This window comes from Dipodomys merriami, unplaced genomic scaffold, assembly GCF_024711535.1.
Source record: "Dipodomys merriami isolate MVZ:Mamm:240054 unplaced genomic scaffold, mDipMer1.0.p SCAF_1, whole genome shotgun sequence".
NCBI lineage: Eukaryota > Metazoa > Chordata > Mammalia > Rodentia > Heteromyidae > Dipodomys > Dipodomys merriami.
The window spans coordinates 43,174,484-43,188,779 of record NW_027202270.1 but is presented as its reverse complement, the minus strand read 5'-3'; the positions used below and the strand labels follow the sequence as shown (position 1 = coordinate 43,188,779).

General features: G+C 41.5%; 1 protein-coding gene across 3 annotated transcripts in view; it reads left to right on the top strand.

Annotated features, from left to right (window-relative positions):
* Window positions 1-14,296, top strand: part of Rapgef4 (Rap guanine nucleotide exchange factor 4) — a 306,154-nt gene that overhangs the window by 240,338 nt on the left and 51,520 nt on the right. For all 3 annotated transcript variants that reach the window (XM_070020789.1, XM_070020798.1, XM_070020805.1), the window contains 5 exons: window positions 2,395-2,471; window positions 2,873-3,019; window positions 4,840-4,955; window positions 9,344-9,432; window positions 13,288-13,366. In XM_070020789.1, coding sequence (XP_069876890.1) covers window positions 2,395-2,471; window positions 2,873-3,019; window positions 4,840-4,955; window positions 9,344-9,432; window positions 13,288-13,366 — 508 coding nt within the window. The remainder of the gene's footprint in view (window positions 1-2,394; window positions 2,472-2,872; window positions 3,020-4,839; window positions 4,956-9,343; window positions 9,433-13,287; window positions 13,367-14,296) is intronic.

The window sequence follows — 14,296 nt, the reverse complement described above, 5'->3', positions numbered from 1 at the left end:
ACAGGTCAATTAACCTGAAAGATTAAATAAGATACTAGGTGGTTTTCTATCACCAGCATATGTAGTGTTGCCAACCTGAGTCTCACTGGCTGGCTGCATTACTGGTTCAAGGCTGTTCTAAAAAGGGTAGATTTGGGTCTGGCACTGGTGGCTCATGCCTATAATACTAGCTACTCAGGAAGCTAAGATCTGAAGAATGCAGTCTGAAGCCAGTTGGGGCAGGAAAGTCTGTGAGACTCTTTTTATTAATATTTATTTAAAAATTTCATTGATATTTTTATTTTTACATGGCACTGAGGAATGGAATCCAGGGCCTCATGCATGCTAGGCAAGCACTCTACCACTGAGCCACATTTTCAGCCCCTTCTGTGAGACTCTTATGTCCAATTAACCACCAGAAAACCAGAAGTGGAGCTGTGGCTCCAAGTGGTAGAGCACATGCCTAGAGCAAAAGAGCTCAGGGTCAGTGTCCAGGCCCTGACTGCAAGTCCCATGACTGATCAAAATAATAGAAAAGGTATAAGTGTGATTTGGGCAGAATCTTGGGTAGCACTTTCCCTAGTGACCTCACTTCAGTTTGTGGCTTCAGAAGAACTCATCTGCCTCATGAGACTGCTTCTTTCAATGATATCTAAAGCATTCTGTTTTATGTTCCCTCTCTCTTTTCCATGATGTGCTCTATGCCTGTGAGATTTCTTTGACCCAAATATTTATACAATGATAATATCCAGTATCTCTCCAGACTTCAGTTCTATGGTCATATTTGGAAACAAGAAATTAAAATGTGACATTAATGGATGGGAACAATATTATCTAAGTTGGCATTTCTCTCTAGAGCTACAAACTTTTTCTTGAACAACAAGGGTTGTGAATGAGCTAGGAAGGACGGGACATTCTGTCTTGTCTAATCCCTCACGGAATCATAAGACTTATCCCATGCTGAAGGTTCTCAGAGGTTCTGCATGAAAAAAAAAAAAAGGAGCTCTGTATCCAAACTGATGTTTTTCCCCCACCTAGTGAAACATAGGACACTGGGGCTGCCCGTGATCGTTAAAAAAGCAAAAAATTCAAATCATAAAAGCAAGATGAGTCTAAAAAATGTCTCCCAACTGGGTGTAGTAGCTCATACCTATAATTCTAGCTTCTCAGGAGGTTTAGATTTGAGTATCTAGGTTCACCACCAGCCCACACAGGAAAGTCCATGAGACACTTTATCTGCAACTAACCATCAAAAAGCCAGAAGTGGAGCTGTTTCTCAAGTGGTAGAGTGCTAGCCTTGGGCAGAAAAGCCCATATCAGGCCCTCAGTGTATGCCACAGGACTGTCAAACACACACCAATTTTTTTTTTTTCAGTCATCCAAAGTACTGTTTCTGACACTGATACCTCGTTTACTGAGCTATTTCTGTACATTTTAAAGTTGACTTTAACATTTTTATTTTTATGCTCACTTATGACTTACAGTGTTTCATTCTTTTCATTCAAACTTATGAATTGTTTTTACTTTTTACTATTAAACATTATTTAAACATTTCATTTGAAAAATAGAAAAGATTGCAACTATCATTTTAATCTTTTTTGTTATTGTTGCTAATGTGTGTCATACTGGAGCTTGAACACAGGGCCTGGGAGCCGTTTCTTAGCTTTTTCACTCAGAATTAGCACTCTACCTCTTGAGCCATAGCTCCATTTCTGGCTTTTGTTGGTTAATTGGAGATAGGAGTCTCATAAGCTTTCCTTTCCTGGGCTAGCTTGAACCCCAGCCTTCAGATCTCAGCCTTCCAAGTAGCTTAGATTACAGGTATGAGTAACCTGACACCTGGCTTACATTTTAATCTTTTCTAAAACACCCCTATCATGCCATTTACTTCCATATTTTCAAAATAATGAAGTTACAGAATTCTAGTTGTAGACCTCTTACTCTCTCTTTCTCCAATTTTTCTCTTTCCCTCCTTAGGGCAAGTCCTGCCTTAAATGTAATAGTTGTCATTCAATCAATGGTTACTGATCTAAAAACAAGATGGGGTGCTGATTTTCATGTTTTCGAACTTATTACTGGTCAGATTATTTTTTAAACTAGTTTCTTTAGTACAATGTTTTTGCTGAATTGTGGGAGGACATGGGAATTCCTTTAAGAAGTAGGTTGTTAATAAGTGGATCTCTGATAAAAAGCTGTTTTTCCAGGCATAGACTCAGTGCCCCATCTCCCTCCCTTTCATGGAGTGTAGACAGATAAATAATATTCTACCTGAATAAGTTAGTATTTACCAGTAAATTTTTTTGTATTTTATGTACATATAATGCTAGAAACTTAAAAATGATGTTTTGATAAGCTATAATTTATATTGATGTGCTTCTATTCTTGTAGTAAGTCTTTTCATCTTTTTATGTCTAGTGTTTAACCAGGGGGAAGAAGGTACCTCCTGGTACATTATTCTAAAAGGATCGGTGAATGTAGTCATTTACGGCAAGGTACATATATTTTTTTTCTTTGGGAAACTTTAATATACTCCATTTACTAGTGTGGCTTGCAATGGGAACAGGGTAATGTTACTAGATTTGCAGTCACATCATTACTTGATGTAGAAAAGATATGATCACATCTCTGATCATAAATCTTCTCGGTTATTATATCCAGAGTAGTGGTATACTTTCTGGGCTCATCTCCTTTTAGATTATAATGCATGCATTTAAGTTAGGCCACTGATTGTATTATTTGAGGAAAGAAAAATTATACATTGTATGTTAAGTATAAAATCCTGTTTGGGCATTCTTCGGTAGGACCCATTTATACACACCGTGTTTCTCGGGGTCAGGGGTTACAAGGGAGTAGACATTTGCTCCATTTCACCAGAATGTGCTGCTCTCTCCAGGGCGTCGTCTGCACCCTGCACGAGGGAGACGACTTTGGCAAGCTAGCACTAGTGAACGATGCTCCCAGAGCTGCCTCAATTGTCCTGAGAGAAGATAATTGCCATTTCTTAAGAGTTGACAAAGAGGATTTCAACCGGATCCTGAGGGTGAGTACAAAGCAAAGTGTGGCTGATGAACATCTTATTCCCTTCTCAAAGAAGCAAAGATTTGAGTGGAGTCTTAATTAAGCCGGACTATTGAATGTGAGTTCAATGTACTGGTGTGCCTTCTGGAGTCCAGATGCAAACAGCACATACCTGTTACATGGGATGTGATGGACAGTGAGTGTCTAGGAAAATAACAGTCTAGGAAGTTTCTCTCTGGATTTCTGGGCACCTCTTTTTGTGTCCTTCCTGTTCCCTTCTCCCTAACACAGCAGCAGCTCTCTGTCCAGTCCCTCCTAGTGGCCACCTGTCATCAATTCCTGAAGCTGAACCCTTCTTATGTCTTCTCACAGTCTCTTGACTTTGAGTAATGGCATGTTAATGACAATTAACCCAATCTTGATTACTCTAACCAAGCATTTTCATTTCAAGTGCTTCATCTCAAATAGTTTCAACACCAAAGGCGTTTTTGCCTCTGGCAAGTAGATGAATGATTGAAGTGATAGGGGCTGTGCAATCATACTTAAAGTTGGCTCTGAAGAGGAGTCTGCTCTAAGCGTGGTAAGGTATTTGTGGGAGCGCAAGGCGTCCCGGATCTTCTTCCACATACAGTCCCAGTCCTGTGGGAAGAATGACTGGTAGAGGCTCTACTTGTGGATGATGACAATTTCCCATCATCCCGCTCTCTCCAGTGGCTTGTGCTCCTTTTCATCTTAAATGGAGCTCCCCCAGGGGGCTCTGCTAAGATCCTCTGCCCTTCGAGAGCAGCTTCTTTCTTTCCCCTCCTAGTATATAGACTGTTCCTCCCCCTGCCACTCCCTCTGCTACAAACATTTCAGGCAACATTCCCCCCCCCCCCAGGAATGTCTTAATGCCCAGAGAATTAAATTAAAATTTGTTCCATTAAAGAGTAAAGGAAAAAAAAATACCACATGGTTAGTTCTTACCTGATCCTTGTTAAGATGGAAGCTAAATGTTGAGGAAAAATGCATTCGAAACCATCCTGAATGGGAGAGAATGAGGGAACAGATGACACTGGACTAACTGAAATATACTCATTACCTGAGGGACATAAATGTAACCCCTCTGTATGTCACCTCTGTAATAACAACAAAGTAAATTCTAAGAAAAATGATAAATAAATAAAATCATACTTTACAAACACTTTGAAGTTGACACACAGAGTTTATACTCTGAAAGAATATATAATCTGAAGAATCAGATCAGGACCATTTGTTGATAGAATTGATAAAAGTCATTCAAAATAACTGAAAAAGGTATTCTAACAGATTTCACATTATTTTTTTTTTGAAGAACAGTCTTTTGATTAGAGACAGAAGCAGTGCTGTTGCGGTACTAGGATTTGAACTCAGGACTTCATGCTTGCTTGGCAGGTTCTCTGCCACTTCAGCCATGCCTCTAGCCCCAAGGTTCTACTCCAAAGGAAACCAGATAGACCCATAAAAAGAAAGGAACTTTGTGGACTCCGAATGCTGTTCAGCACATATTTTTATGAATATAAATCCCCTCTCCACCATTACACACAATTACCCAAAGATTTCTCAGTGCCCAGGCACAGCACTCTATGCTGCTGTTTCTCATCTGGAATAAAATTAGAGTTGTGTGTTTTTTTTTAAAGGCATGTCTCAAGCCTCATCTGGTCTTCCCTCTGACCATTCCAGCCCTTGACTTTGAAAATGACTTAATTTGTAGACGCAACAATTAGCATCACAAGCACCAAATGAGTTTCTGAAATGTTCGAAATTTTTTTCATTGTCTGAGTGTAACGCAGCATCTGTATGTGGCATAATTTGTATTTGCAGGATGTGGAGGCGAATACAGTCAGACTTAAAGAACATGACCAAGATGTCTTGGTGCTGGAGAAGGTCCCAGCAGGGAACAGAGCTTCTAATCAAGGAAACTCACAGCCTCAGCAAAAGTATGTTTGCATCTAACATTGTAATTGCCAGACTATGATTAACCTTTTCACACGACGTCGTCGTTTCTACAATAGTGTGTTCTCCTCTTTTTTTTGTTTTTGAAAATGGCAGCGTGTGTGACTTTTTTCCTTTCTCTATTGACTAATCACCCATCTTATGGAGTATAATGTATCCATATCTGGCACTGCTTTGAGACTGGTGCTGCTTGGTAATCTTGGAGAGAATATTCTCCTACTCTCAAAGCCTTTCTCTCTGCACCCTATTCAAGTGTAATAGCTGAGGAACAATGGATTACTGGGCAGCTCAATGGATGCAGGCCCCTGGGTGCTGACAAGATCTGGTATTTGAACATCTTGTATAGGATTTCTCATAAAGTGTTTGCATCTTATCAGAATGAACTTCTTGATGAAAACCCAGATTTCAAATACAAAAATACTGATTTTAGCCCATCTCTTTGACCTCCTTCCTTATTTTGCCAGTGTTGCAAAGGGATTTGCTTGATATTGTTCAGGCCTCCTGCTTATTGTGAATCTTTTTCAGTATCTCTGTGTCCAGTTCCATCTTTCGCTACAACCTTCTTCCTGTATCAGGCCTTTTCAACAATTTACTAGCATTGAAGTAATAAGACAGGAAGATCAGAATATGGCTTCAAGAAGTCCTAGGAGGGGCTGGGAATGTGGCTTAGTGGTAGAGTGCTTGCCTAGCATGTATGTAGCCCTGGGTTTGATTCCTCAGTACCACAAGCACAGAAAAAGCCAGTGGCACTGTGGCTCTAATAGTAGAGCACTAGCCTTGAGCAAAAGAAGCCTAAGGACAGAGCCCAGGCCCTGAGTTCAAGCCCCAGTACTGGCAAAAAAAAAAAAAAGAAGAAGAAGAAGTCCTAGGAAGCCACGTGCCTATAATCCTAGCTACTCAGGAGGCTGAGATCTGAGGATTGTGGTTCAAAGCCAGCCCAGACAGGAAAACCTCTAATACTCTTTTCTCTAGTTAATCAGCAAAAGGCCGAAAGTAGATCTGGGGTTCAACTATTAGAGCACTTTGAAAGAAAAAGGTCAGAGCAGTTGCCTATGCAATGAGTTCTAGCCCCAGTACTGGCACATGTGTATGTGTATACGCATATGCAGAGAAGAGAAACTTATTCAGGTTTTTATTAACTCATTTAAGAAATATCAATAAGTACGAAGTAATGCACTATAGAAAATTAGTTCCTTGGAGAATGAAAAGCCACCTTCTCAAGAGGTAATTTTTCATATTGAATATTTTGCATATCAGACCAGAGTTGAAAAGAGAGTCTAAGTAAATAAAGTTGGAACTAACATTCAATTACATGCCAACAGCTATGTCTGTGGAATGACATAAATGTTGGAAAGGCTCGGGGTATCTGTCTCCCCACAAATTGTCCTTTTGGAACTCAAGAGAGTGTCACCACACTGTTGTCAATGTTAGTTTTCAGAACCACTTTTTCCTCTGAGAAATCCAAACTGGTAAGTCTGCCCAAGCAACTCAATTCTGAGTGTGACTACTGAAATGTAAGGAGGCAGATACATTCTGTGGGATGCCATTTTGTTTGTTTTCCTATTAGGTAGGTACAGTAAGAAAAAAAAAAGCTTGGGAAGGACCCTTTCTGTTTTGCTATTCTGTTGCTTTTTCCTCCCATTTCCCCATTGCTCGCTCTCTCTCTCTCGTTGCAAGGAAATGGTTTTTCCCTATTCTCTCTTCCTCTCTCTAGCCTTTTTTTTCTTCTGCGTACTGATGGAACAATCTTCATTCGGACACTTGGTGATAGGGAAATTTTTTTTTTCCATCACGAGTGAAAAACAAGTTGCCACTTAGGTAATGTGAACAAGTGAGGCTGCTTGACTTGACCTGCCATGGCTCTCTCATACAGTAAACTGACGAGAGCCAGGCTGTCTGGCCTCAAGTGCTCTTGACCTCCCTTTAAACAGAGGTCAAGCAGTAGGCTCCTGGCAGTGTCCAGCACAAAATAAAACCATAAAGTGATATGGTTTAGCCAGATCTGAAACCTCAAGATCACATACTGAGCTACCAAAAGCTTCTGCCTCTTCCTCTCCAGAGTTTCCTGCCCTAAAGGAGTGCCAGCTCCTGAGAGTCTTCTGTGAACTAGAGGCTGAGGGGGGCAGCCGTGTGGCTATGCCACTAGAGGGCGTCTGAGAGCCAAAGAAAGATCTCCCTGGGTATCCCACTGGCCAGGCCGGTAGAACTTTGGAACTAGTGAGGTGAAAGACTTGTGACCAGTCTTCATTCCTTTTGTCCAGACCTAATAATCCTCAAGCCGAGAGAAATCCAAACCAAGAATATAGAATGTGACCTCTAGCTGCTAGCAGAACTAAACTTTTCCCACATATGGAGCAAATTTCAAACTGATGTATCCATCAACATTGCTGACTATAAAGCTTATAATTGTAGCAGCTCCCTGATGCCATGTGAAGAAGAAATAAACAGACTGGTTTTTCCCAGCCAGTTTTCACCTGAAGAAATGAATTTATACTCTTATTTAAATATCAATTTTTTTAACTAACCAAACAGAAAAGGTCCTTGTAAGAGGGAGGTTTTTCATAACAAGGTTCCCTGTTCGAAATGATTTCAGGCAGGTAGACTTGTTCTCCATATAGAGCATCTTGGTATCTAGGCAGAAAAATTCTGTGGATCACACACTTGTGTTCTGAAGGCAAGACAGTTCACACCAGAGCTCTTCCCTTCACTAACTCTGACTTAGGCCCAATGCCCCTCACCCCCACATACTTCTGAGTATTTAGTCTACCTGCAGAGGGTGAGAATATTTAATTGGCAAGAATAAATATGACCTAATTCAGTGCCCACCCAGTCTGGGACATAAGAAGCTCTATACAGATGTGGAATGCTCTCTCCAACCCACTTCCCAGTGAATGTGGCCATGTGCTATACTTTCTTACAGCTCTGCTGGCATGGTGTTCACATATTCCAGGAATGATTGCATGAGCTGAGCAGAATTCCCCTGAAGCATTGGGCATCACATACAGATAGTTATTGCTATTCATTGCCTCCAAAAGAGGTGCAACCATTGTCATCTGCCTTACTTACTTAGGGAAAGAGGTCATGCTTGAAAGGTTAAAGTAGATTCTTTTTCATGGGACTTTTCCTTTCTCCTTCTCTAGGTTCCAAAGCCGGGTTTCCTCAAAGACTTAATTCTTTAGCTTCCCTTTCCATCTGTGTGTGAATTCCCAGAATAATTTCATTCCAAATAGGCTACTTTTTGTTCCTTATCTGGTCCCAGGGTCACCCCAATCACCATATTTTCCCAAGCCCAGGATCATATAATATGTCTCTGCCCTTGTACCTTAACAGGAACAAAGACTTGGAGGTTTCACATGTTACAGAAATTCTTGAGATCTTAAAGCCTCTCCTACAAGGCCTCAAACAGTCAAGGAAACATACTGCTGAGGCAGCAAGAGTCAAATTTTACCCCTGCTTTCTGAACATTAGAGAATTTTCTTTTCATTCCTGTTATTTTGCTTTCAGCAAAATGCCAAGCAGGAAAGTCAAGTGTTCCAGAAGAGAAACACCCAGAATCGACTTCATGTACTTTGTGGCTTCCATGAACTGCTTTTCACCGTCTTGACTTTGACTTTGAAACCACCTACATTCAATTTAAAAAATGAACATTAGATGGATCTCCTGGACTCATGGCCATTGCCAGCCTCCCCCAAATAATTTATATTTGACAACAGAGTTAATTATGTGTTTTCCTACTGTTGATTAATTTCCTACTTGTGATGGTACTGGAGTTAGCTCATTGCTATTGGAATTTTTTTTTCTTTTCTCTTGTCTTATTATTAGCTGCATTTTCGAAGCATATACCAGTATACAGTTGGAGAGAGAAAGAATATTCCACAAATAGGCAGGGAAATCCAGTGTGGGACGAAACTTTTGCTACAAATCACCCATATATGGATAACCAAGTTCACTGTCATTCCCTCCCCGCCCCCCCCCACACAGACACATACTCCCTTGCCCTGCCCCATCCTACCTAGCCTGCCCTGCCCTGCCCTTGCCCTGCCCTGCCCTGCCCTGTGATTTATATGTTCCTTTCCATTTCCCTGCAGAACAAGGTTGATAGCCCTTAGTTTCCAGCCTAAGGCTGTTCTCCAAGAAGTTTACTGTAGTTCCCTGTAGAGAGAAAACAAAACAAGACTTTTTAATAACTACTTGCTTTGTTGGTTTTTCTTTTGTCTCCTGTTTTAGGCATGGAGAATTTATTGGCCACAAGTACAATTTACAATCTCCCTTGGATCTCAGATATAAAAAATATATTACACAAGGAAAATGTTTTTAATTGATAGTTGCCCATTTTTGAAAATAACTAAAGACAGTTTTATTTCTTATCCAGGTATACTGTGATGTCAGGAACACCTGAAAAAATTTTAGAGCATTTTCTAGAAACAATTCGCCTTGAGCCAGCTTTAAATGAAGCAACAGGTATGCACACAGAACAGGTTTGTGTATCCACTAAATCCATTCATAGCGTTGGTTTTACTTTTTTAAATCCAGATTCACTCTCACTGTGTATTGTCAAGGCCGTAAGAGAAGGAGGTGATGTGTACTGCTACTTAGAATATCATCTAGGTTAAGTGACTCACATCTGTCATCTTAGCTACGCAGGAGGTGGAGGTGGTGAGAATCATGGTTCAAGGCCAGCTGTACAAAAAGTTCATTAGACTCCATCTCAGCTTAGAAAAAGCTGGGTCTAGTGGTATGTGCCTGTCATCCCAGTTACACAGGGAAATAGAATAAGAAAATCATGATTCAGGCCAGAACTAGCAAACATACAAAACTCTGTTCAAAAAATAATGAAAGCAAAAAGGACTAGAGTATATCTTAAGTGGTAGAGCACCTGCCTAGTAAACATAAAGGACTGAGTTCAAACTTCATAGTGCTAAAAAGGAAGGGAGGGAGGGATAGTATCTATGTATGGCACAAACAGAGCAATGGATCTGACTCTGCCCTCTGCATGCCTGGTTGTGCCCTGTAGATGTTTCAGTTTCATCCATACACTTGAGGAGTTGCCATCCACAGACATCTCTTATGTCACCATTCAATCCCACTTTACAAAAATACCTACTAGGTTATCATTTAATCCTTACCAATTCCCACAGGGCATCTGAAGCTGCATCTGGGACACCTCTTTGAGAGTCTTGGTCCCCAGTCTTACTAAATGCCTGTATTGGTTTCTTGTAGCTGCTATAACAAAAAAGCACCACAACTAAGATAGCAGAAATGATGGCATTTGCTTGTCTCCCTTCCTGGAGGCAACAGGTGTGAGGTGAAGGCGGTGGTGGTGCTTTCTGAGCACAGTGAGGGAGCGTCTGTGCCCTGCCTCTTCCCCAGCAACTTGCTGTACTAGCTGCACCCTCCCCTACTTGTGTGGCTGCGTCACCTGCCTCTGCCTTTGTTTTGATGTGGACCTCTGTGCACATCTGTCTCTGTGTCCTGTATCCCATTCTGTAAGGACAGCAGGCACACACAGTCACAGCCACATTCATGCTCTCATGTTAATCTGACATGTCTACAAAGACACGGTCACATTCTTACTCACAGGAGTTATAACTACAGCATATCTGTTTAGAAGGATTAAATTCAATGCATCATGCCTTCTTCAGCAGAACCAGTCTTGCCGCATAAGACATAGGGATTCAGGGTTAAAGATGAATGTCATAAGTGAACTAAATGTTTTACTCTTTGATTTCTACAGTCAAATTTTTTCTGGCACTGGGCCTTGGACTCAGGGCCTTGTGCTCTCATTTGTTTTTTGTTGTTGTTGTTCAAGATTGACACTCTACCACTTGAGCTCTACTTCCAGCTTTTTGCTGATTATTTAGCTATAAGAGTCTCATGGACCTTGAACCTCACATCTCAGCCTCTTGAGTAGCTAGGAATACAAGTATGAGCACCACCTAGGATCACAGGCCTGAGCCACTGGTGTCTGGCTTTATAACCAGCTTCTTATTTCATCTCCTTCTTCCAGCCTCTTATTTTATAAACCAATTATATAAGATTTATTTTAATAAAAAAATGAATTAGAGTGTAGGAGATACAAAAGCTATGCCCCCTGGCTGCAGGCTGTTTTCTGAGTGTTGGGCAGTGCTAAGCTGAGTGGGTTAGGCAGTGTGAACAAGGGATTGCCCTTCCTCTCCCTCCCTCTTTTCCACTCTTCCTCCCTCAGGAAGGTTACAGTCTGCTAAGCATAACTTGAAGGTAGGGCAGAATGTGCTCTGGGTTTCAGGGGCATAGAATGAGCAAGGGTCCCTGGGAAGTAGCCCTGAAGGAAGGCTGGTGACCAGGAACTGGAGATGGCATGAAGCCTTCATTCTGACATAGATATGAGCAAGAAAGAACTTGGGATCAGCTCTTTGCAATTCTGTCTTATACATTAGTGGAAAGGGAGGGAAGGTCTTAGAATTTGGGGTACAACCCATAGAGGATCATAACTGCAAATGTGTGGCTGAAGATGCTTAAACCAGGAGAGTTTTTTCTGAAACAAAAACTTCCTCTGTATGGAAGTTAGAGAAACCACCAAGGGGCTATTTAGGAGGGTTTACCTATAACCTTGAATGAACCTGGGACAGGAGAAAGACAGGTGGTTATATAATGCCATAAACCTTCTCTAAAGGAAGTATTAACCAAAAGGAAGATTCTGATACATTAGAAACTATGGTATCTAAGGACAGCCCTGTATGCTCTTTACTGCTCATGAAGAACAAATATAATTTTCCTCTAAAATAAAAAAAAGGTTATAAGAGATGTGGGAGCTGGATTACTGCTTCTTAAAAAGAAAAACTGACTCAGCACGGTGGCTTATACCTGGAATCCCAGCTACCCAAGAGATGGAGATTGAGAGGACCGCAGTTGGAGGCCAGCCTATAGTCACCTCAAGAAAGTGAGACCTCAACTTGACAAAAAAGCTAGGTGTGGTGGTGCACAGTATAATTCCAGCCTCATGGGATAGGAGAGTAGCAGCTGAAGGCCTCCCCTAAAACCTTTTTAAAAAGTCAGGGATCTGGGATGCATCTGGATGAAGTTTCTTACACAATAAAGAATTGCCATTGTACTCAATGATGAGGCAAAGGACGCTTCCCTACCGGATGGGGTCAAATACAAGTCCCACTTCCTGCTTGGCATAGCGTGGTTCTCCTCCAAGTCCTGATTTCAGGCTGTGACCCATCCCTCAGCATCCCAACTAATACTCTGCTTTTCCTATCCCTCCTTTTTTTCCTCTAGTTCTATTAACTCTTCAACTTTCATTGCTCCTTCTAGAGTGTAGGAGATAAAAACAAAGATAAGGAAAAAGAAAATAAATGGAAAAAGTTGTGTTAAGTAGATAAAGAAATGACCATCAGGTAATTCTTCATATGGAATTGCCCCTTGGGAATTCTTTAATTTTATATGCTTTAAAAAAAATTTAGGCAGGCATGATGGCACATGACTGTAATACCAGCTAAAGAAGTGGAGATAGGAAGATCACCATTTGAGGTCAGCCTGGGAAAAAGTTAGCAAGTCCCTATCTCAACCAATAGCTTGACATAGAGTTATATACCTGTAGTCTAGGCTACATGGGAAGTAGGAGGATTGTGTTTATGAGTATTCTGGGCAGGGTTAGCATGAGACAGTATCTGAAAAACAAACTAAAGGCATAAGGACTGGAAGGATGGCCCAAGTGATAGAGTACTTTCCTAGCAAGACCCTGAGTTCAAATTTCTAGTACCATTAAAAAAAAATTCAGGCTGGTAATTAGCTTCATACTGGTATTGTACTTGCCTAGCATGCATGAGGCACTGGGTTCCATCTCCCAACAATGAAAAAGAAAAATTATTTGTGCCAAAAGTAAGAAATGCATTCCTACAAAGCTGTGTCTTTTGAAAATAGTACACTTTTGAGGCTGGATCCTGAGTTCTATTGATACTATTTCTTTTCTTTTTCCTTTTCTTTTTTTCTTTTTTTTTTCTGTTCTTTTTTTTCTTTTTTGTCAGTCATGGGGCTTGAACTCTGGGCCTGGGCGCTGTCCCTCAACTCTTCAGCTTAAGGCTAGCACTCTACCATTTGAGCCACAGCACCACTTCTGGTTTTTTCTGCTTATGTGGTACTGAGGAATCGAACCCAGGGCCTCATGCATGCAAGGCAAGCGCTCTACCACTGAGCCACCTTCCCAGCCCTGATACTATTTCTTATAAGGTGCCTCTAACATGGAAGAACCAAGGGACAAGAGCAAATGAATAGATGTGCCTGCCTTCCTAATGGTTTCACAAGGCCCTCACTTCCTTTTCTATTCCCTTCCAGATTCCATTTTAAATGACTTTGTTATGATGCACTGTGTTTTTATGCCAAATACCCAGCTTTGCCCAGCCCTGGTGGCCCAATATCCTTTTGTGGTGGTAAGTCTCTGCTCCCTGGAAGACACTGCACAGGTACACAGCCCCTGCTTCATCTCCTGTGAAGGTAAGTCATGGCCAAACTCGAGGCAATGCCAGCAGTTTAGATGGGGCAGAGTATGTGGCAGGGTCCTCGCACTGTATTGCCACATGGAGGAAAGCAGAAAGGCAAGCACGCATGTGCAGGAGCCATGCAAAACACGAGGGCAGCCTTGATTTCTAACAGCCAGTTCTTACAGGGACTCCTTCACTTTTGTCAGAATTAACCCATCCCACAGATATCCCATTAATCAGCTATGAGGGCAGTGAGTGGTGGCAGTGAATTCACTTCTTAAAGTTTCCACCCTCTCTCAACACCCTCAGATTGGAATTGCGTTTCAACCTGAGTTCCAAAAGAGATAAATCATACTCAAACCATAACACTCATGAAGGCGATGCTGGGAAGGATGCACAGGCCTGGGAAGAAGGAGGTAGACAGAGAGATCTGGGACAGTTGTTAGGAATGGTTCCCTAGCCTTGAAGGAAAAACTGTGTCTTCACAGGTTGTCTGGCAGGACAGACTGTGATCTGCCGGTGTTCTTCCTCTCTGAGTTATCATATTAACCACTGCTCACCTGCAAGGATAAATACCAGGTATCCTAGTCAGGTAGCTGCTTTTGCATTAATCCTAGCCCACTCCATTGGCTCCTCCAGGGCCACACATTGCTTCCTCTGATGCTAGTCTTCATTGTCACACTGTCTTAAAAGCAGAGAAAAAGTGAAATTCCAAGGAGACAGTTCCTCTAGACAGCTTGAAGAGTTCTCAACACTTCTCAACAGTGTTTAGAGTCACCCAAGTGATGAACCATATCTGGCACAGAGAGACCACTCAGAAAATGTTAAGATGAATAAAAGAAGTGACTATTATGTTTTACTTC